Consider the following 22,829-nt stretch of genomic DNA (forward strand, 5'->3'; position numbering starts at 1 on the left):
TTATACTTCTAATTTTGGTACATACGACTACTTCAAGAATACTACATCAAATGATACTACACTCTATAACAAGACCAGGAATACTCTAAGAGATAAAAAGAGGTTGAAAAAGAGAGGAGTGGTTAGTTGTTGTTCATGACTCAAATAACTATAGTGGTGGTAATGGTGGCCATCACATGTAAATTGGGTTTGAGCCATGGGATCACATGGTTGGGTCAATTAAGTTCTTACTTAAAGTGGGTACATCACATGAAATGAGGGACACCTTTGTCCCTTTCCATCTTTTTATTTCTTGTGGGTCTCATGGACAGGGAAAAAGTTTGGAGGAGGTCAAACCTATGGCATCAAAGATGGTACCATGCCCCCACCAATGGAAGGTACCCAGTCCAATGGAACAATCTAGGGCCCCCAAAAGTGTCTTCAAGTTCTGAAACTTGTTGGTGCAGAGTATTCACTCTGAAAAACAAAAGCCTATTATTGATTTCCATCTGACAATATTCTATCTACATAGTTATTGAAATAAACTCATTCAATTTTTTGTAGGAGGGAACTCTTCGAAACACGCCGACTATCCCTACTTTATCAAGAAATTAGGGCATGTTTATTTTGGGAGAAGTAGGGCGCTCGAACTATTAGAAGTCAGGCAGAACTCAGACACTTCACGGAACTCGCGAGATCATCCCGAATCACCCACACTTTTTAAGTTTTTGACTTTCTCTGCTAGCAAGCCAAAGTTGCAAGATCAAGTGACATAACTCCTATCCCAAAACAGCCAAACACACCCTCAATTGTCTAGACCTAATCTACCACGTAGGCACGGACTGTTTACTTGATCTGTCCTCCATTCTATCTTGATTCTTTCTTTGAGGGAGATCATCTCGATGAAAAACATTATATAAAGAACTTTCGTATGAAGAGACGGCGTAATCAATCATCCATCACAAAACTATACAAATTCGAAAGTGGCCAATGGTTGATTAGACCGTCTCTTCATAGGGAGGCTGTCCACCTAATTTTGGTTCTATTGCGACCTCAAATGCCTACCACCTAGTGAGTTACAATCCTATGCAAAACTTAAAAAACTATTTTTTTCATCAAATAGGCCATGAAAAGGAAGTGATTTAGTTTGACACAGGTGGAGTAAGACCAGAGAATAATTCCTCCTACTTAATAGTCCAAGCCAACTAAGGTTTGCAACTAATGTATTGGGAAGAAGTAGAGGGACTAAATTGAAAGAAATGGGCTTTGATGGACAAAATACAAAAGTTCCAAAACCCCAACTTAATATTGTGGTCCTCAATGAAGAATACCTTATTCTACCATCCATAACATAGCTACATAAGTGCCCTCAAGGAAAGGGTCAAAAAAATAAAAAATAAAAAACAAAACAAAAATGCCAACATAATTTTGGGATGTTTCATGTCTAGTGGGAACAATAGTACAACATATCTATCACCTCCATGGATGTGGTATGTTATAAGCAAAACGTCAAAAATTATCTACATGATAAAATTAGAATAAAACAGAAATAGACATTTGATATCCAAACTTTTGAAAGTGTTGTAATCCTTATCCTCTTCTACTGCAAAAGAAACCTAGCGCATCCATGAAATTGTCGATCCCACACCACGTATTGAGTTATAGTCTTTTTTGTACTTGGATAAAAAATATGAAATGGACAAAGAGCTGGTGAATTTGTGGTGTATGAATGCATTAGGTCTAGGCAATAGTTCTTTCTACGAACAATAGGTGTGAATCAGCTTAAAAATGAAGCACTTTCAAAAGTTCAGGGTGTCAAATGCCTATCTCAAAAGTTCGATGACCAAAATTTTTACCAAAAAAGGGACCAAATGAAGTGAACAATCCAGCACTCTTCCCTAGATATTTTGAAAAGAACATACTGTGTGTTTCCTGCTAGTAACAAAGTTAAATACTTTAGCCTAAGGATCTAACAATAGGATCCGGCGATCAGCTGCATAGTTCAGACTCTTTGATTGTATAACAATTTCGCTACATAAAAATCTCTTATTTCCAAGATTGATATACTAAAAAAGAGAAACAACGGACTGTAGGAACCTTAGAGTTTTCCTATGTAGCTTCATGCAGGGTTCATTTTTGATGTCAATATATATATATATATATATATATGATTGCTCTCCTATATCTTTTATCCTATTCTCAATACTGAAGAAAACACCACGAAAAGATCAGATAATTGGAGAAACGATGCGACAAATAGAGAGATAAACTTCTATAATCAACCTAAAAGAAAAACAGGATAGAGAAAATTTCTGTAAAAGGGTATATTTCAATTATCTCTAAAGTGACACCATACCGGAGACAAGACTATATTCTTTCATAGAAAAGGAGGGTGGCTTCTGCAGCAAGAACAGTTTCCTCGGACACTTGTGATACTTCACGATCCGATGTATAAAACCAAAGACAATTCCCTTCTATTGGTTCCGCCAAAGAGTCGCTCATTGCTCTCCTATAAGCCGCATAATGGCCACCACCATACCTCCCATAGTGCTCGACCACAGAAGATAGGCGGTACATGGAACTCTTTGAAGTGACTGCATCACCAGTTTCAATGGCATTTTCCTGTAAAAAAATAAAGATCGAAGCATAAACTATATTCGAGGAAAATTATAAGTTCTTTTAGGACTTTGGCGGAAGCACCAATCTGACTTCAGCTTTTGCTATAATTGGAAGTCATCGGTGGGTTTCAATGAAAATGTTGGTGAGGCTTTTTCAACATCAACTTAAACAATAAAATTATGCAGAAACTCACATCGGGCTAAATAGGCCCTTAATACTTCTTATAGAGTAAGCATCAGTCATATGGAAAAAATGGAAAGCAAGAAAATTAAGACTTAGGTCACTGCTGAAAATATTCAATCCATACATACTAGTTAAAAAGTTAACTTTCATATAAATCTATAACAGAACTTTGTATATTTAGAATCAACTCCACTTACCTTTTCACAAGATCCCGCTTCTTCCACAGAGCAAACAAAGGGAAGGTCAAGACCGGAAGAAACCACCTTGCTTCCATGAACTGCATCTTCCTTGCTGATCCCCAGATTATACTTAACATCAGAATCGCCATCTGAATGGTTAGTTGACTTTTCTGAATTATTTCTTAACAAGGCTTCAACTGAAGCAGTTTGTTCTATAATTCTGAATATAGGAGGAAGCATTTGCATAGTCAGTTGCTTATTTATTTGACTTTGTTGAAGGGCAAATTCTTGCTGTCGCCCCGTCCACTGGTTCTTCATATTCTCCATTGAAGTTTCTTGCACCAGAGTTGATGCAACTGCCATAAATGGTAAGAGGTCGAGGAACAAAGGGAAAGAAATATGTCCCTACAGCCAAAGTATTGCTCACTTATTTAACTTGAAATACATATACGTGTATAAAGAAATACATCAATATATACCCTGTATAATAATAAGAAACATTTCTGTGCATAAAAAGTAATTTGATATAAACTAATATACCCATTTACTTACTAGTAATCCTCTTTAAAAATCTGTTTCAAACACAAAAACAATTTCCCCTTAACGAGTAGCTTATGATGAGGGTTTTTCTTTCATAAGAATCTGTTTTTTCAAGAGTATATTGCTTACCTGTTTATGAAAATTCAGATTTTACAGTGTGTTGCTTACAAAAAAGTTAGGGCATATGCGATTCAGTAGGTCAAAGAAGTAATGTTGCTTACCTGCCGCTTTACAAATTCACCACTTATATTCATTGAAGCGCGTTGAATATAGATGCACAGAATCTGTGACAGAACATTAAAAAGTGCATAAAATTCAAACAATTTGTATATGTTGATTCACTTGATCTAAAGGAATTGTAACTTGAATAGAATATCTAAATTGTAAAGGGTAAAACTACAAGTTTTCATACCTGAGGATAACATGTAATAATTAACTGCTTTGAAGCATGTGAAAACCCAGACCATGTTATTTCTTCCTTATGGAAAAGATCCCTGCAACTGCAAGAATCATGGTTCACACAGCTGCTAAGCTTATTTATTTTTTCCTGGAAGATAATCAGGGCTATAAAATGTCAGACATGATTTCAAAACTATTTAAGCCACACTGCAGCAAATACCCTGTAAAAATTAAGGTTTTCAATTTGTCCCCACTCTTGCTATAGATTTACTCTCTTTAAACTACAAAATTTCTTCAGTTAGTATCCATTAGTATCCTGTTAGGCGAGATTGACTGATTTGACTGCTCACAAATTAACAGGGTAAAATGTCAGTTTTGAAAATTTCAGGGGACAATGCAGAAAACAAGACATATAGGAGGTTCGCTGCATTTTAGCAAATTATTTATGATCAACCTTCGATCCTCTGTATGTTGATGAAAGAAGCCTCAGAATCATCAAAAATTACCTCGTCTTTTTCTGATTTAAGGGATAAGTGCTTTATGACAGCGATATGCCAGCATCGACTGCAATGGTAGCTTTCTAGATGCTCTACAGCAGTAAAATGCTTCAGACAATCCGTCAAAGTACATCCATCAATCTACAAATTGTAAAGAAAATTAACTAAAAGCATTAAAAGTGTATATTCAATAGAGCAGAGCAAGCAGGTGAGAAAAGGACCTAAAAACATATGAAAAAAGAAAAATCAGAGGGCCCTTGATGAACATACAATATTTTCACTTCTATCCAGCACAGGTGAGAGTGGCAAGCAGTGGAAACTCTCAAAGTAAACTGAAAGCTGTAAAAATGGCAAATATAAGGAAAATAAATAACATAAGGCTGCAAAAGGATCCACAAGCAAATCAATCGCTTCTTTTTTATCTGAAAAGTCTACTATCAATCACAAAAGATATATCATATACCCTTGCAGAATTTTCATGTATGCCCTTCAAAAACTTGCTTTTTACATATATACCCTTGAAATTAAACAATATTAATGTTGCGACAAAGAAAAAGAAAGCACATGAAGTGAGAGAGGCTTGAATTTTAGAGAATAACACGTTGAGCTTACAATTGCTTATTTACATTTATATATTATTAAGTGAATGCAAAAATATCAAACAGGAACAGGTAACTACCAGAGATGAACAACTTCTGCAAGTTAATATGCTTCCAATGGTGCCATCAAATGGACCAAAAAGAATTTGTCTCCATCTCTGAAATTCATGCTGGTCTCCTGCCTTTCGGTTATATATCCTGGAGGAAGAAGAGGTAATGTTGGCTAGAGAACTACTGTGTGGCACGTAATTATGGGAGCTCTCATTCTTCAGTGACGACAAGAGATGAATAAAAGCTTCTGAAGCATCCTATAAGGCCAAAAGTGGAAAAGAAAAAAATTAGCTCGGTTGAATAGTCTTAAACCAGGAAAAAAAAAAAAAAAAACTACGGCAGAATATTTGCTAGTCCAAACCTGCTGTCTTGTTAAATTGAAGTTGTTCGTGTATAAGCTTAAAGCGCACATCACTCTTCGTGGATTTAGAACAGTTCTTTCATCATGAATAATACATAGCTCTGCAGAGTATACAGTAAGAGTTTTAGTAGGATGTGAATCAGCTTCAAATCCAACGAGAAGACGTCATATAAAACCTGAAACAGCAGCATGTGAAAATTGTAGTAGTGGGAATTGGATTCAATAAAAGCATGGATAAATGACGTAAAGAAAGCTTAAGCCCATTTGGCCTAGCATCTAGAGCAGCTTTTCTAATCTGAAGCAAAAGCTTTGAGAAACCAAATGTTTGTCAAAGAAATGCCCCAAAGCTCGTATAAGGTTTTCGGGGCCAAAAGCAGAATTTCCATTTGACACCTCTATTTCTGCTACAGAGAAAGTTGTTGGGAAGATTTTAATGAAAAAGCTAGTAGTGCTTCTAGTTAAGACAACACTTCTAAAGAAACTCCAGCTAGATCAAATAGGCCCAAATTAAGTAGAATTAGAATAAAGCATCTCAGAGCTTCATTTGCCCTACAAAATAGGGGGGGAGAAAAACATTCTACAAAGTGAAACCAATAATGAACAAAACTTTGTAAATCCAAGAAATGCTTCTGGCTAATAACAATTACCTTCTAGCAATGAACACAAAGCAACTATAAGGGGCATTCTTTCAACCTCTTCTTCATTTAATTCGTCAGTTTCAAGCACATTCTGGAGAAAGGGAAGGAAACTGCTACAGCTAGCAAGTGCCTGATGAAATCGATCTGAATCAGCAAAACTACTGAAACAAATATCTATAAAGCAGTTTATCTTCACGTAGTACCTTCACAATAATAGCTAGCAAAGCCGCTATTTCATTGTAAATTGCGAAAGATTTATTTTTATTAGAGCTTGCCAGGGATGCAAATTTCTGGGAATGTGTTACTTCTATAAATCGAAAAGAAAAGAAAATTTCAGAAAGCTTCTACACTCACAGATTTCTCAAAAGTCGGATTAAACAAGCCAACTGCATTAACACATTGATACCAACCAAAATCATGCCAAATAAAGCGATCAACCTCTATAAAGTATATGGAAAGTCACATTCCCATAAATATGCCGCCAAAAGGAAAATGCGGATTATAATGTACAGAAAGTAATGTATGACATCCATTACAATAGAACAAGCTGCAAAAACAAATGTAGAAGGTTGCGTTCAGAAAATGACAAAGATAGGTTTACCTGTAAGATTACATTCAGGAAACAATTATTTCCAAGATTTTGGAGACCTCCAACATAAAATATTCTCTCTGAAGAATCCTTCCGCTGAGATACCCATGGTATACCAAAATGACTATTTTTACAATTCTGCAGTGCCATGAACAACCCAGCCACTCCCACTCCCACCCCGAGAATAGTAGCCACAAAATTATATCGAGATGGAGGAAGTCGTTGAATCTGAGATAAAAACTCATAGCCACTCTTTAGTTTGCCAATGAGTTGATTGACGGTAGGAATCTTCCTATGCTTCATATCAGTCGACTATATCCACGAGTATACAAAATTTGGTTCTAGAGTGTCTTCTTTGTTTCAATGACCTACACCATTGCATGTATTAAGAAAGAATTAAGGCATTGTAAGTAGTACATCTCCACCCTAAAAGCTTTGTGCCATGAATAATATATAAGACATGTAGCTTCCTATGTATAGCAATAACCAGTTTAATGCTTTACGTCGCTTTACTGACATATAGTAAAAGATGACCATCTCTTCGTAAAATTAATAAAACACTAATGTTGACCTACAACTACAAGTTACTCAAAATTTAGGTGGAAAATATAGAACATTCTTTGAATACGAAGTATTACCTTATCTATTTCTCATTTACTGAAAAATACCTATTACCATTAATACCTTCAAGTAGAGTATAACTTAGATGTGAAAGAACCATGCAAAAACCTAGCCTTTTGAACCAACAATAATGTTCTTATCAAACCACCCAAAAAAAAAAAAAAAAAAAAAAAATCAAACAATAGCATAATTTACTGTGCGACATGTCCGCTCTCAACTGATAAGCTAAAGATTCTCAACAGCGTGCATAATTCTCTTAAAAACAAACCATAGTACAAACTCCCTAAGCAGATCAAAATAATTCTACATAAATTTTCAAAAACTAGCTACACAAATCAAAGAGAAAGGAATCGAAAATTGCAACTGGAGCTATATCAACAATGATCGACGATGATGAAGAATCGAAGAGGAGAGCGAATGGAATCAATCGAGTGGAATCAAACGAAGAAGCAAATCGAAAAGGATCGTACCGAGATCAACGAAGTAAACTTGTGACCTAGAGAAGCATTCGATTAGCAATAAGAGAGAGAGAGGGTGGGAGAGAGAGAGAGAGAGAGACCTCTTTCTTCTTCGTTCTCTCGAAGGGGTTCTAACTTATTTATCGATTTGAGCCGATTACCGGTTCGAACCTCTAAGATTTGGGCCGGTTACAGGGAACCCGGTTTTTCGTTTTAAATAGTGTTTGTTTGTGCCCTTTTTATAATTAAAAAAAAAATTTGAGTAAGGTAAAAATGCATCTAACACCCTCAACATTAGGAGATTCTGAAACAAATCCCTGGAAAGTTTCTTATATTTGAAACGTTTGCTTTGATTTGAGCAATTTTCATTAATTGAATTGACTAAACCGTTAGCTATGCGCAACAAAATGTTAATGGAACCCACAGCTTTATCGGTTGAAAAGTGAGCAAAGCTATTGAATTTCAAACGCAACACAAGCTTTTTTTTTATATATAAATATACTGACTGTCCCTAGCGCAAGTGACAAATTACTTAATAATTGATATTCAAGATTTGCAATTCGAATCCTAGGTTTACATTTTCAACTAAATTTATTTCTAAAAATAATAAACATAACGAATAGCATACTATCTTTCTCTAAAAAATAAAAAAAATAAAAAATAAACACAAGCTCTTTTTATTCAATCAAGTTCAATTCCAACCCCTCGATGAGGCTCTTGAGTGACTCAACAATCCCATTCCAATGAAACGGATTTGATGATAATCTCCACCTCTTTAGCATCCTACAGCAAACTAGTCCTCTCTCCCCTAATATTGCTCTCTCGCCAAACAAAACATAAAGCTCAAACTCTGATCACCTTCACTGAAGCTTTCACCATCTTATATCACTCTTACACTATCGAGGAACACCGAGTTACAAACATAGACATTTTATCTCGAGAAATCGACCAATCCCTTTTTCTGAAGCGCGTTACTTTACTTGTTTGTTACTCTCCAAAACTCACTGGCCATTTTCCAAGTACTTCAACTCGCCGTCACCTTGGAAGGCCGCCGAGTCTCCTCGGGGCCTGCGAGGAGCGAAAGCGACGTTCTTGATTACGGAAGAATAGAGGTCGAAATCCGCCTTGTATTTGAAGCAGCAAGCTTCGATCCACCTCTCCGCGACGCTTGTGGGCACGCTATCTTGGCTGTCCCTCTCGTGCTCTTCGATGGCCGGCCTTATCTCGCTGTACACAGAATCCAGTTGCGAGGCGGCCTCGTTCTTTGTTTCCTGTGCACGGTCATTCGCATAGTTAGAGAATATTCATGAAGTGACAATAAGGAGAAATGAATTTCGAAGAAAATGCAATATTAGGAGGTTCATCAAAAATTGCAGTTTTTGATATGCCGGTCCGAAATTTTCAGACATTATCAAGGAAGTTCCTAACCTTTTATATTATCATTTAAATCCCTTAGCTTTTTCTTTTCTTTTCTTTTTTGCACAAAGAGTTCGTACCAAGCATCTTGCAATGAACTCTAAGAATATTCCAAAAGAGGTTTGAACTATCTTTCTTTTTTCTTTTTTTTTTAAATACTCCTTGTACAGTTGATGAAAATATCGACCAAAAGTTATAATTATTAATGAAATATTCGCAGAGTTTCATAAATGATGCTCGGAAGGGATTTCTATGAAAGAAAGACTTGAACCTGAAATAATTCTATAAAAAAGAAGAAAAAGATAGAAACTATATAAATTGTCTGAAAAGTCAGGAGGCTGCATATGAATTTCCCCAAACATGGAAGATATTCTTGACTCCGGAACTTGAAACATTTAATACAAAAGAGCAAATTGATAAGTCATCTTTACCTCACAAGCGAGAATTTCTTCACGAGCTTCTGCGAGTGCGAGGCGCTCAGCAATAAGAGCCACATTTAGCTGCTTCTTCACTTGGGTTTTGGCTTTTCTCCCTGGGAAATGTGGTGACCTTTTGGATGGGCTAGGCTCAGTATGGAAATTTCGTGGTATCAATGCATTTTCCTCTCTGAAGTTCTGTTGAGTATCATTCACATACATGCTGTTGACTGCTGTTGCGTCGTTCTTCGCAAAATCAATTTCCATCGGAATCGCACACAATGGCTCAATCGAAATTGGTATAGGTTGAGAAAATTCCATAGAATCAAGAACTTCATCAGTACTCAGGAAATTTTCTTGTTCTTTCCCCGTAATTGTCGAGTCTGTTGAGGGGACAATGGCCTTAAGATACTTTGTTGGTTCATCATCCTCGGAATCATAAAGGGGGATATTCTCAACGGAGTACCTGCCATTGATAGATATAAGGATGGCTATTCACTTGCTTGTATAGTCAAATTAATACAGAAGGAAACTAATATCACCTGTCATCATCATCTTCCCAAAGATAGTTAGCTTCCTACAAGTTGAGGAGGAAAAAGAGTTACTACGTTCGTCCGAATCAATATCCAATAACTATAGTGTATTTCAAATGAGCTAAGTATAAAGTAATTCCCACAGGTATGCACAAGCAAGAACATATCAGATATTTGGATCTAGCCTAAGGAAGAAAATAATAAAATTAATGGGAACGAATAAAGGGAAAAAAAAATAACAAAAAAAAAAGGGAAAAGAAGTTAGCAAATAATAGGGAGGTCAAATCCACCACAAAAATCTTCTCTTTGTTAAACAGAATAGGGAGTAATTTGAATACGTAAGAAATTCTGAGAAAACCTCTAGATTGAAAAACCAAAAGGTCCATCTGTTTTTATATAACTCACCTGGAAACCACGTGATTTTGCCCCAAGGAACCCGGAACAGCTGGTGGCACGGCACAGGCACCGGACCTTAGCACCACCATACCATTCAAAATTGTAGTCATAGGCTAACTCAGTTCCTGCAGGTATGTCTTGTTTTGCGAATATCCCAACCCTCACTTCCCCAAGTACAGTCCATTTTCTGGTCTCGCAGTTTGGTTGGCTGTACTATTTAAAAGAAAGCCATCAAATGTCGGGGAAAGAATGTCTAATCACCCGGAGGGGTCTGTCTAATCAAGACCCTCATAAATGGCACAAAAAGAGGCTATTAAAAATAATGAAGAGAAATTTACAAATATAGCCGGCAAAACTGTCTATTTTCATACATATCCCTGCAAAATTTGTGGATACCTTCAAAAAGTCAATTTCTTGCATACGTATTTTTTATTTACCCCTATTTTGGAACTTCTTTCCATACTAAACTAACTTAACCTAATAAAAGACCACTCCAAATGTATGATAATGGCATTTTTGTAAAATTGCACTTTAGATGAGAATATATGAATGTTCAGATTTTGTGGGGTAATAGGTGGAAATTAGATGATTTTGTAGAGATGCATATGTAAAAGCCGCTAAAAAAAAAAAATACTTACCACGAATGGTTAATGAACCTAGCTAAGCTTCCTTTCTTAGTGGCATCAATCGATTCATATGCATTGAGGTAAATTATATATGCATCTTTTAAACCTGAGAAATGACAAGAATAATTAATTTCAGAAGATATTATATTAATACAATAGAATAGTATGAACCTGCTACATACCTTCAGATTCATAAGCTTGAGACCTCCGTTTTGCTTCCTTCCATGATATTACTTCTCCACAATATTCTATAACAAACTGGCCAGCCTGAAACAATTGACAAATATGGTTATTATATTGGACGAACAAATATAATTCGAGTTGAAAAGAGTGGAAGTTAAATTAAACTCTAACCATATTGATTTGTAAAATCCTGAATGCTTCAATTACCTTGATATTCTCATCAGCCAAAAGACCCCATCCACGACCTTCAGTTTTGAACAATCTTGACTTAGCATATTGACATCTTTGAAATCTCTGCCAACAATACATTCACAATGTCTAAGAGAACCAAGAGAACCAATGGAAAATATTCATGCAAATCTAGTAAAACTTTAACAGAACCTACAATCAATCATTAAAACACAGATGGTAAGAATGTGAATGGGGACAAATGGTCTTCAATCCTTCTTATATTACGTGCAACACATGGACTTTTTTGGGGTTCGGCAGGGTGGTGGGAAGAAGCAAACCTGATTTTTACAGTATTCACCGCATTGGCAATACCCTGGCGTGCATTCTGTGCTGGTTAATACATTTAAGCATCGCTCACCACATGCACTCTCAGGATAATCAGCTGTGTATTGGCACACACAAATAGCTATATCCTCATCCTTCTGTTTTTTGTGCCTGAAAAGAAAAGAACAAGTTTTAGAAAATGTCAAGAGCATTACAAAATGAAAGACCCACTCATGTGACTAAACCATAAATTGTGACTTTTTTCCACATAGCTGAAAACATTGCATGAAATACATAATTAAGCCGTCTCAACTTTGTCATATGTAAGAATGTAACTCTGATCATTTTGATGGAATACGTAATTAATTCCTAAGCCTTCTAAACGTTGAACTCTTGAAGATTGTAGAAGATATTAAACAGCAGAATACAAATTATCAAATGCCTCTGATGATACAAAATGATACATTGGGCATAGTAGCAATCTAAAAAACTAATCAGACGAAAGATGTAGAAACGTAAAATGCAATATACGAGTATTGTTTGTAATTTTCTTTTTCAAGTTAGGATAGATACTTGCCCGTATAGTGCAATCAAAATATCAACAAATCACAGGGAAAATTAGATGTGACGGAACTAATAAAATGAAAGAACTTAAGCAGCATGATGACATACTTCCTGTAGCAAAATTCATTCCTGTCGATATGTTTATAAGGCGGCAGTGCTTCACATTCTTGTTCCTATTTGGAATTAAAAAAAAAAAAGAACACCATCATTATAAAATTTTCATATGGGTTAAGGTAAGAGATAGGTCCACAATGGAACTTCGACAATTTTGCAATTGCATCTTACAACTTGAAACAGAAACATGTCAATGCTATCTCACATTTCAAATACATGAAGACCAAAAACCAGAAACTGAGATAGGGTGATGTAGAGGATAATGAAGTTTGCAGTTGATACTTGAATGACGAGTAAATTATATGTCATATAGTGATCGATGCTTAAAAATAATTAAAAAAAACACCATAACAATAAAGACAGGCAGTGTGCAAAAGTGTAAGAGCGATACCATTAGGAGATTATCTAAGAATTGAAGTCATGCAACTAATTCTTTCCACAACTGAGTGCCACCTGCAGTGCACATGTAGAAACTGCAAGGAATAATCTTGTCAACTTCGATAGCTCATTTTGTTTTTCTTAAAACCAATAAGAACAATCAGAGCTAGAACAATTGGAGCTAGCATGATTGAGAAAGTAGAAACAAATAGCGACTAGAGGAACAAAATATATGCTAATAGTAAGAATATCTTAATAAGTGTATAGTTGTGTTATCTATAGTATATTCAGCGGCATAATTATGAACCTATTGACATTCTAAAAATACATCTTCTTTTGGGGGTTTTGCAAAGTAATAAGTGCGCATTTCGGAAGATCATGTTCCATGAATACATCTAAAGTGAAACTTCAAGGAAAAAGAGACAGCCTAGGGCTCGAAACCACAACCAATGCGACGAATTGCCACAAAACATAATCCATTTACAGCGTTCCAAACAATTTACAACAGAATCAAATAAGTTCCAAATCCAATTAAACATAAATAAATTGCCACTGATTACCGGAATAAACGTCAAAATGCAATTTAGATCGCTTGCTAAATCTAGACACGAAATACTGTTATCTATTAACTCTTTTTAGAATGCGGAGGGAGCAGGTACGCGAGCTAATACGGTTTTGATCGAGGTTTCGTATCATGTAGAGGGGATTCGACGAGAGCGTCGACCGAATCGATCGTTTGATTCGTTCCTAGAAATGGAACTAGGGTTTTTGTAGTGTGCGAAATAGGGGGGGGGGGGGGGGGGTGGGGGGGGGGGGGGGGGGGGGGGGGGGGGGGGGGGGGGGGGGGGGGGGGGGGGGGGGGGTGGGGGGGGGGGGGGGGGGGGGGGGGGGGGGGGGGGGGGGGGGGGGGGGGGGGGGGGGGGGGTGGGGGCGGGGGGGGGAGAAGAGCGCGTACCTTTTCTCGAGTGGAGATCGGGGGGCGAATAAGCTTCGGCGGAGAGGACGACGAGACCTCGCACGCTGTTTTCTGAGCGGAACCAGCGCGAGACGACGCGAGGGGGGGGTTCGGGATGTTTAGTAATAACAAGTGCATCCTTCAAATAAAAATTTGAAAAACTGCAAATACCGACCCCTATTTAGTTTCAACACTGGACCTATTTTTTCACTATTTGTAGTATCCTAATAATTTAAAACCATGGGATAATTTCATCACTACCCCTTTGAAAAATCATAATTTCATGAATAACCCTCTAAACTAGAAAATATCATCAATACCCCTCTTAAAATAAAAAATGTTCACAGATACCCTTTAGGTTCACTTTCCGTCGAGTGGTCATCCAATATTTTATAAATACCAATTTTACCCCTAGCAACATTTTAAATATGTAATATTTAAGATTAATTATCTGATCAATTTTTAACATTTGAATCACATAATAATTTAACATTATTTTTAAAATACTTCAATTAAAGATCTATAGTCTATTAAGTNGCAACATTTTAAATATGTAATATTTAAGATTAATTATCTGATCAATTTTTAACATTTGAATCACATAATAATTTAACATTATTTTTAAAATATTTTAATTAAAGATCTATAGTCTATTAAGTTTAATAGCTAAATCTCATTATGATTTTTCGCTTTTAAATTATACATAGTTATAATGCAATTTGTCCATAATAGAATTCAACATTAACTATTTAAAGATTTATTTTTAAAAATATTATTAAAATAACTCACATATCTCATGCTAAAAATATTTTGATATCAAAATTTTCGATATTAGAGTATTACTTATATGATTTGCTCAAACAAAAAATTTTATGAAATTGCCCCTTAATTATTTGCTATCAAAATAATACCTAACCTTTTTAGGGCTAAATTAGTCATTTTGTAACTCAACCCTTGTTTAACCAAACTTTAACCATGGTTATAGTAACAGCCGTTAGAAGGAAGGGTAATTGTGAAAATTTTTTGTATTTGAAGGGGTATATATGATATTTTCAACTTTACAGGGGTATCTACGATATTTACATATTTGAGAGGGGTAGTGATGAAATTGCTTAAAATATATCAATTTAGTGTCTTGTGGTTTTATTTTTATCTTTTTATTATTAATTTTACTAATTTTTCTCATTAAATCGGTGACAAAGTTAAAAGTAAAAAATACTAAAGTGAATATTCGATAAAGCTAGGTAGGGTGTCTGAAGTTTTTGTATTATTATAATAAAATATTAACGAAAAAACTGACGAAAAAATAAAAACAAAACCACAAGACACTAACTAGATACATTTTTAAACCACGGGACACTAAAGTGAGAAAATACAAAACCACAGAGGTGGTATTTGAAGTTTATCCAAAATATATATATATATATATAATTTTGGAAGCATGGTTTCCAGAGTAAACCATAAACCGCCATGTGGCGCATTTTCATGAGAAGTTCTAATATAACTTGATAATAGTATTACTTATTGTGTTCCAATATTATATATATAAAGCAGTTATGAGAAGTTCTAATATAACTTAATAATAGTATAGCTTATTGTGTTCCAATATTATATATATAAAGCAGTTTCATAAAAAGTTTAAATAGGTAATAAATTACTTAAAAATTATAACTAAAAGTTTGTAACAACACTACCATGCATCGCATGGGTCAATTACTAGTATATATAAAAACGGTGAATAATTCATTGCATTCGTGATTATAACTATAGTACAATTGCAACTACAAGTACCTAGACAATTCCTTAATCTAAATTTAGTTTGAGATTACAGTCTAAATACGCATATTTTCATGCCTCGAAGGTTCAAAAAATTTAGAAGTACTATTGATCTGCTCCTACAAAATGATATTGAAAATAGACAAGGAAATAGATTTCTTTAACCCTTCAAAGCAGAAAAAATATATATTCGAACAGCGCAACTTCAAATAAAAAAAAATATATTTGGAACTGAGCACATAAAATCCAAAAAGCAAAAAAAAAATTGAGAGCACTATGTCCTAATATGGGCTAAGTTAAGGGGGTATCAGTACATTTGCACCAAAGCAATATTCTTAGCATATACCCTGGGCCAATCCAAAATAGTTCGAAAGCTTCAACTGGTCTGGGAGATAATGGGCCGGCCCAATTAATGGAGCTCTTCTAACGAGAGATGCTACTACGCGGTGTGAGCGATCTCTTTGTGAGCTCTTCTTCCTCCGATTCGAAACCCTCGAGGGCTCTTCTCGATCGAACGACCTAGGGTTTAGAGAGATCTCCGCGAGCTCGATCGATACCCTCGGAGATGGACCTCGACGAGTACGATTACCTGGATGAATCAGTGGAGGACGCTCCCAGGAGCAAAAGGACGAAGGAGGAGGAGGCGCATCGCGATGGGTCGCGGCGCCGCCGCGAACACGATAAGGAGCTCGGCGGAGAGGATGAGAAGGAGAAGAAGAGGTCGAGGGCGGAGTGGGACGATCGGGAGCGCTCGTCGCGGCGCGAGAAGGAGCGGCACCGCAGCGGCGAGAAGGAGCGCGAGAGGGACGAGGGGCGCCGGAGCGGAGAGAGGGAGCACAGGGAGAGGGATAGAGATGAGGAGAGGGAGAGGGAGAGGAGAAGGGAGAGGGAGCGAGAGAAGGAGAGAGGAGGAGAACGAGAGAGCGAGAGGGAGAGGAGAAGCAGTAGCAGGTCGAGGATGCACGATCGAGAAATTGAGAGAGTATTTGAGAGGTCCAGGAGTAGAGATAGTGCACGTAGAGAAAGAGAACTAGAGAGAGAAATCATAGAAAGCAGGTATTGATTCAACTCTCTCTTTCATTTCCATAATCTTTCACCATTATGATCTATTGAAATTTCCATATCATGAACTTTATTTGCTATTTATGATTGAACTCCTACTCATTAGAGCTAACAGTCGTTTAGTTTAAATTGCATTTTATTATTGTAATCACGTCACAAAATTACAAGTTAGAGCATTGAGGAAGCACTTGGAACTTTGTTTTACGCCGCAGACCAATAACATATATGACTTAAGCAATCGTCTAGGAAGGAAAAAAGGTGGGAGTTGAAAGCGTAAAGTAGGCTTCGGATGTTAGAGAAATAATCTGAACCATGATATGCCACTGATGATTTTCCTTAGGACTTGTGTTCTGTGCAGTTCCAAGTACTTTGCAAATATGCCTAAACAAGAAATAGTGCTTGTTATTAGAGAAGTGTGTAAGTTTTAATACCCCCGATTCAGGAGGTCGAGGGAGAAAAAGGAGGTGGTGGAACCTGAAGCTGATCCAGAAAGAGACCGGAGAACTGTTTTCGCTTACCAGGTATCTCGTATCTGTATGGACTTTGCATTTTGCGAATATTTGTTCCAGCATATACTTAATATATTTTGTTCTTTTACTTTGTTTCACATGACAGATGCCTTTGAAAGCTACAGAGAAAGATGTTTATGAATTTTTCTCTAAAGCAGGAAAGGTTAGTTTTTATCCTTTAAATGCCTTTTTTTTTTCTTTTTTTTTTTTAAAGCAATGTGGTCTTTGTGATTCTTTTTTGTTGCACTTATCTGCCTGCTGAGTTGGTAGAAGGTGCATTCTATCATTAATGCTTCCTTCCCTGTAGCAGGGGATAATTTGAATCACTATTTGCAAGTTACTTCTCTTTGTAATAGTATCATATCAGTTTTGATATGATACTGGCGTGTTACTGGGTCCTTTATGTTGTAAGTTCTGCACATTACTGCTGACAATTGAAGTTGAAGCTCTAAATACTTCAAAATTTGCAGGTCAGGGATGTTCGCTTGATTATGGATCGAAATTCTAGGCGGTCAAAAGGAGTTGGGTATGTTATATCAATATATTGCGCATTTATGTTTGCATTAAAAGCCTTGTTGCCCATACATTTAATGCCTGTATCAGCAAAATACAATTACCTCATCTACTGAGTCTATGCTTTGGTAGCCATCAGATTTATTTTGGCTTGTTTCTTGTTTGGTTGCCACCATCTACTTTTTGCTCGTTTCCTTTCTATTTGAGGAGGAGATTGTTTGATATCATAAGAAAATGCCTCATTTATTTCTATTTTGGCCTATTTGCAGTTACATCGAGTTTTATGATGCAATGTCAGTCCCCATGGCAATAGCTCTTTCTGGACAACTGCTTCTTGGTCAACCAGTGATGGTTAAACCTTCTGAAGCTGAAAAGAATCTTGTTCAGACAAATACTAGTGGCTCTACAGGTGCGGTGGGTGGAGTTGCTGCGAGGAAAATTTATGTAGGCAATCTACCTGTCAATATGACAGAAGATCAACTTCGTCAGGTAAGCGCAACGACATGCATCTGCTGAGATGTCACTAATTGTCACATATTAGTGGACAATGTTGTGCAATTTTTTTTTTTTCTCGTGTGCATTTATTTTTCTTGTATATAGTTAGAACAGAGAATATACTCTTTCTTAATTTTGTTTGGTTGGGTAGTTTTGTATTTGTTAGTGGAATAAGGCTAACTTGCATAAGCTATTCTGAAATTCTTATGCTGAAATTTAAGCTCCAATGGAAATCTCATTCTTTGTATAGCATGTATAAGTTGCAATTACCACTTAATGCTTTATTAGTAATAATGTTCTCTATTTACATCAGTCTGGGCTTCGGAACATAGATTTGCAAGAATCATCACAATGGGATGCTGGTTGTGTTAAATTGCAGAATTGGTAATTCTCATTTACTTTCCCCAACTGGCATCGATTTGAATGGTGTTGTATGTTGCAAAATCTTGTAATAACTAGAGTTGTATTTTGTCTTTTAAGATATTGTTTCTTTCCTTTCTTTTCTTCACACATGAGTTGATAACTTAGTCTATTTTGTCCTTCTGATTAGGTCATATGCACCCCGACTCAATCATATACATGTGGCTTAGTCGTGATTGCTGAAGATATATTCTGCTCTGTCACTTTTGGGTGGTTAAATCACTTTGATCCTTTTGATAGGGAGACAAGGTTTCAATGAAGTTTTCTAGTTCTGTTGAAAGTGGAGTTCCACTCTTCTTGATTAATAGATGCTTAGCTTAGATTTCTTTCTCGATTTCACGTGATTTTGTTTTGAGGAAATGTCACTGATTGATACTTTCTCTGCCATGTTAATTTTTCCTATAGGGTGTAATTGCATTTGCTGGATTGCTGCTTACTTCTTGGCCACTGCGTTGCGGCTACTGACCTTAAATAATTTTCACATAAATAAATTTAAATTCCGTAGTGTGTATCACATTCTGCTATGTTCGTTCTTTCAGGTTTTTGAGCCTTTTGGTCAAGTTGAACTTGTGCAACTGCCACTTGACCTGGAGAGTGGCCACTGCAGAGGCTATGGGTTCGTTCAGGTTTGTGTGTGCGTGTGCACTGCTTCTTCTGTTTTTTCTTTTCATTTTCACGGAATTTAAGTTTATACTTGCTGGCATACTGTTTAACCTTGGCAGTTTGCTCAAGTGGAATTCGCAAAGGCAGCTCAAACTTTGAATGGAAAGCTGGAAATTGGTGGCCGTACTATTAAAGTAAGTACTCATTTCTTTATAGCTTTAGTAACTCGACTTTCTTCTGTGTCCTTTTTAACATATGTAAATGTCTCAAAACAAAGAAAACCCTCGTGGATCCCCTGGATTATTTATTAGGCAAATAAATGATGACATTAATTTTCTTTGAATAGGTATCTTCTGTCACAGATCATGTCAGTGGTGGTGATGCTGCAACAAATGCTGCTGCTGACTTAGATGACGATGAAGGTGGTGGTTTGGTGAGTAAGACAATTGCCCTTTCATTTTTTGTGTTCTTTTTGAACATTTGAATATGATGCTGATATGCTTGTAATAAGATGTTCTGTTTTATAGGTCGATATTTTAGGTGTCATGTGGAGCTTGACTGTCATCTCTGCTTGATTTGATTATGCAACCCAAATTTTGAGATTATTTTTCTGTACAAGGCAGTAGCTTAGTCTTCTATAGTTGTCTTATACTGACAGATATGTTTTGGCTCAAGCTTGCATATTAACTCGTTATTGTATTTTGGACTGTACAGTCCTTAAATGCTCGAGCTCGGGCTTCACTAATGCAGAAATTGGATCGAACTGGAACTGCTACAAGGTATATATCAATTTCAGAGACTCTTCTTTGATATTTGGGCCTTTCTCATGTAGTTTTCTGCATAGCCATCGATTTACGAATGTAACCCTATAACTTGAATTTAATAAATGTTCTTCAAATTGCAGTTTTGTACAGAATTACTCTTATCTCAGCCGGAAAGTCATCAAATTTATGGGAAAAGTTGATTTTGCAGCAGAACGTAACTTAAAGACATGAATTTTTGCATGTTCAGGGGTGTATACAGCATATATGAAAATTCAGATTTTCTTGGGGATTTGTGTAAAATTGATGAATTTGCAGGAATATGTATGAATGTAAATATATCTTTCTTTCTTTTAGCTGATTTACAGCCATGTAATGCAGTATTGCAGAGTCGCTTGGCATCCCCATTGCTATAAATGGACGAGCTGTTGCACCCACATATATATTAATAAAATATAATAACCATACTCACTTGTCAACAAAAATATGTTTCCTATTTACAGACTGATCCAGATTTTGATTTGGACATCAAAGACGAGGTTGAAGAAGAATGTTTGAAGTTTGGCCCAGTGAAACATATTTTTGTTGACAAGTGAGTATGGTTATTATATTTTATTAATATATATATATATATATATATATATATATATATATATATATATATATATATATATATATATTTCTGGTCAGTTGTTGGTGGTTGAGTACATGCAGTCTAACTGTAGATTTGTCAAGGCTGATGTTTAGGTTTTTTCTAGGGCCTGTTTGGGTGCGTGAATATCTTGTTTAGCATATTCCTTTCATTCAAAGAAAAGGCATATTATAATTGATTGATGCCTAGATAGATTTCAAAGAATATATGGCCTCTGAAATATTTTTCTCAGAATATGATAAATCGCCTCTTAGTACTACCTTGCAAAGTCGGAGTTGTTGCATTTCATAATAGAGAAAACTGAATTCCTATGTTACGATGACAAAAGAAAACCTTCATTCTGAACAAGTTGGCACCTGGGTAATTTGGCCAAATAGGGTTAATGGGAACAGGGATATATATCCTCTACCAGAACTGTACTACTAGGTGGATATAACTGTGTTTGCTTGGGGAATGGTGGGATCGTCTGTAACAGTTGGATCCTGATGGAGATATTGCAGCTCCATCTTTCTCCATTGAAATGCTATTCCTGGGAATAGAGCTTCCCATGGTTGTTTGGTTTAAAATACGAGCCACAAAGGCTCTGTCTATCAACTAGCTTGTTCTAGTTCTGAGGATTTTCTAAACGTGATATTCCTTGTCATCCTGGTTTTATTTTCTTTACCATGTACTTCGCATTAATGACAGGAACAGCAAAGGCCATGTTTACTTGCGATTCGACTCTGTGGCATCGGCAGCTAATTGCCAGCGTGCAATGCACGGAAGATGGTATGCACGGAGGTGTATATCCGCTATATATATGGTACGATTATTTTGCTTCTTACGCATTGTTATTAACTTTCTGTAGTTTTTGTTTTGAAGTTACTCTGCGTGTTGGAAAAATAAACTTAAAAAAAAAAAAAACTCATCAAAAAGACCTGATCCCCAACCTGTATTTTTACGCCAGTTTGGAGCTTTTGTTGTTGCAGGAAGCTGAAATAAGCTTCCGAGTCCCGAAGCAAAAGTTTCCATCTGGATCTACTTCTACTGCAGCGGGAAGCTAAACCGATAGTTTTAACAAGTACTTTCAAATACCTCGGTTTAAAAAGCACTTCTGCAGATGTTCCAGCTGAGTCAAAACAGGTCCTTGGGAAGAAAAAGGAATTTAAACACATGTTTGACCGTCAATAAGAACACAGAGACAACCAATATCTCCTCCAATAGCTGATTTGTTTTCCTTTTTCGATTTTGTTCATTTTCCGCAGCGACCTCAGGAGTACGAAGCCAAGTTCGGGAGCTCTTAGGAATCGCTTTTGCATATTGAGCAGTACAAGTATCTTCTACTTTTCCGTTCGGCCATTGAAGCACTCATTCATCGAAGCATATCGGGCAACTGTTTTGGTTTAGCGGATTAGATTTTGTTACTAAGGGCAACACATGGATCGCATACCGAGTTGAATATTTTGTCATGGCCCATTGGCATCACATTTACTTTGTTTTGTAATTGAGAGCTCAGATGAAACTGTCTTTCTGTGATCTAATTTCTATGTAGTTTGAGCAAGAATACTTGATTTTCGGAAATACTAATAATTTTCTTTACTATATGTAGATTTGTTTTTTATTGATGGTGTTTTTCTACTGGGATACTGTTTGAGCTCTATTGTATACAGCACATATTTTGCTTTACGAGACGGAAATATGGGTGTAGTTATAATTGTTGTATTTTTAATCATATGCATCTCTAATTATATTGGTTTTATAATTTATATTTATATCCAATTCGTCGGGGTTAAAATTGCAGAGACCTCTCGTCGAGCTATTACTTTGTATATTTGTGATCTAATTCCAACTATTTAACAAAGTGTATTCCTACAGAATTTAAATTGTACAAAATGGTGCTTGTTCATTTAAAATATAAAATATATAATCACGCAATTAAATACATTCTAGTTCAAATATAATTCTCCGTTGTTGTAATCTCATCAATTTTAATCTGATTTTAATAATGATTTTAAGTTGATCTAATTTAATTAATTTATTCCCTGCAGTTAAATCCCAATAAAACAGAATTATCTAATCCCTATTTATTAAGCCTTAAAATCCATGATGATGCTCTATAAAGTTATAGGTGGCTTATAACTCCACCTGTGCCTCTGTAATAAGATTCCAGCCACGTGTCGGTTCCGAATTCGGTTTCCTGTTCTCCCCTCGCGTGAGGTGACCGGGAATAGCCGGTTTTGACTTCGCCCTAAACGAAAAACCCTATCCGC

The 22,829-nt window shown here is 36.3% G+C and overlaps 4 protein-coding genes across 10 annotated transcripts; 2 read left to right on the forward strand and 2 right to left on the reverse strand.

The window, feature by feature from the left end:
- On the reverse strand, positions 2,186-7,833 carry LOC109726125 (ubiquitin carboxyl-terminal hydrolase 27-like). Its single transcript, XM_020255561.1, has 11 exons — positions 7,726-7,833; positions 6,647-7,002; positions 6,055-6,175; positions 5,408-5,508; positions 5,076-5,303; positions 4,667-4,735; positions 4,406-4,537; positions 3,913-4,047; positions 3,722-3,784; positions 2,979-3,365; positions 2,186-2,601 (listed from the first exon to the last, which is right to left on the reverse strand). Exons 2-11 carry the CDS (start codon positions 6,935-6,937, stop codon positions 2,347-2,349), a joined length of 1,782 nt encoding a protein of 593 aa, XP_020111150.1. The 5' UTR covers positions 6,938-7,002; positions 7,726-7,833; the 3' UTR covers positions 2,186-2,346.
- Positions 8,367-12,957, reverse strand: LOC109726709 (histone-lysine N-methyltransferase ASHH1). Of its 2 annotated transcripts, XM_020256476.1 has the most exons (10): positions 12,848-12,957; positions 12,451-12,515; positions 11,793-11,949; positions 11,491-11,577; positions 11,283-11,367; positions 11,113-11,206; positions 10,484-10,682; positions 10,088-10,122; positions 9,561-10,011; positions 8,367-8,984 (listed from the first exon to the last, which is right to left on the reverse strand). In XM_020256476.1, exons 1-10 carry the CDS (start codon positions 12,848-12,850, stop codon positions 8,715-8,717), a joined length of 1,446 nt encoding a protein of 481 aa, XP_020112065.1. In that variant the 5' UTR covers positions 12,851-12,957; the 3' UTR covers positions 8,367-8,714. The 2 variants fall into 2 exon arrangements, with proteins under 2 accessions (XP_020112065.1, XP_020112066.1); XM_020256477.1 differs by lacking the exon at positions 11,491-11,577.
- LOC109726450 (RNA-binding protein 39-like) lies at positions 15,956-20,370 on the forward strand. 6 transcript variants are annotated; one of them, XR_002220520.1, is made up of 10 exons: positions 15,956-16,621; positions 17,070-17,148; positions 17,243-17,299; positions 17,607-17,662; positions 17,919-18,138; positions 18,695-18,813; positions 19,104-19,190; positions 19,287-19,361; positions 19,514-19,600; positions 19,882-19,937. XR_002220520.1 is itself a non-coding variant. In XM_020256033.1 (10 exons), the coding sequence occupies exons 1-10, from the start codon at positions 16,131-16,133 to the stop codon at positions 20,160-20,162; spliced, it is 1,308 nt and encodes a 435-aa protein (XP_020111622.1). In that variant the 5' UTR covers positions 15,957-16,130; the 3' UTR covers positions 20,163-20,303. The 6 variants fall into 6 exon arrangements, 2 of the variants coding, with proteins under 2 accessions (XP_020111622.1, XP_020111623.1); XR_002220518.1 differs by lacking the exon at positions 18,695-18,813 and adding an exon at positions 20,310-20,370 and having other exon boundaries at positions 15,957-16,621; positions 19,695-19,946; XR_002220519.1 differs by lacking the exon at positions 18,695-18,813 and adding an exon at positions 20,072-20,156 and having other exon boundaries at positions 15,957-16,621; positions 19,695-19,946.
- LOC109726451 (RNA-binding protein 39-like) lies at positions 20,432-22,270 on the forward strand (the record flags this gene model as incomplete). Its single annotated transcript, XM_020256035.1, is given in 3 exon segments — positions 20,432-20,520; positions 21,268-21,382; positions 21,825-22,270. Coding segments are annotated over 3 exon segments (243 nt in total), but the record flags the coding sequence as incomplete, so codon positions are not given.

This window comes from Ananas comosus, linkage group 21, assembly GCF_001540865.1.
Source record: "Ananas comosus cultivar F153 linkage group 21, ASM154086v1, whole genome shotgun sequence".
NCBI classification, from domain to species: domain Eukaryota; kingdom Viridiplantae; phylum Streptophyta; class Magnoliopsida; order Poales; family Bromeliaceae; genus Ananas; species Ananas comosus.

Excerpts from the sequence above, each read along its gene's own strand:
- LOC109726125 (XM_020255561.1), bottom strand. The coding sequence starts at position 6,937 with ATGAAGCATAGGAAGATTCCTACCGTCAATCAACTCATTGGCAAACTA. Across the intron at positions 4,048-4,405 it reads TTAAATCAGAAAAAGACGAG|GAAAAAATAAATAAGCTTAG; the intron begins GTAATTTTTGAT and ends ATTATCTTCCAG. Across the intron at positions 3,785-3,912 it reads TTATTACATGTTATCCTCAG|ATTCTGTGCATCTATATTCA; the intron begins GTATGAAAACTT and ends GTTCTGTCACAG.
- LOC109726709 (XM_020256476.1), bottom strand. Across the intron at positions 11,950-12,450 it reads AATGAATTTTGCTACAGGAA|GCACAAAAAACAGAAGGATG; the intron begins GTATGTCATCAT and ends TTTTCTTTTCAG. Across the intron at positions 11,207-11,282 it reads TCAAGCTTATGAATCTGAAG|GTTTAAAAGATGCATATATA; the intron begins GTATGTAGCAGG and ends GTCATTTCTCAG.
- LOC109726450 (XM_020256033.1), top strand. The coding sequence starts at position 16,131 with ATGGACCTCGACGAGTACGATTACCTGGATGAATCAGTGGAGGACGCT. Across the intron at positions 17,300-17,606 it reads TTTTCTCTAAAGCAGGAAAG|GTCAGGGATGTTCGCTTGAT; the intron begins GTTAGTTTTTAT and ends CAAAATTTGCAG. Across the intron at positions 17,663-17,918 it reads AGGCGGTCAAAAGGAGTTGG|TTACATCGAGTTTTATGATG; the intron begins GTATGTTATATC and ends GCCTATTTGCAG.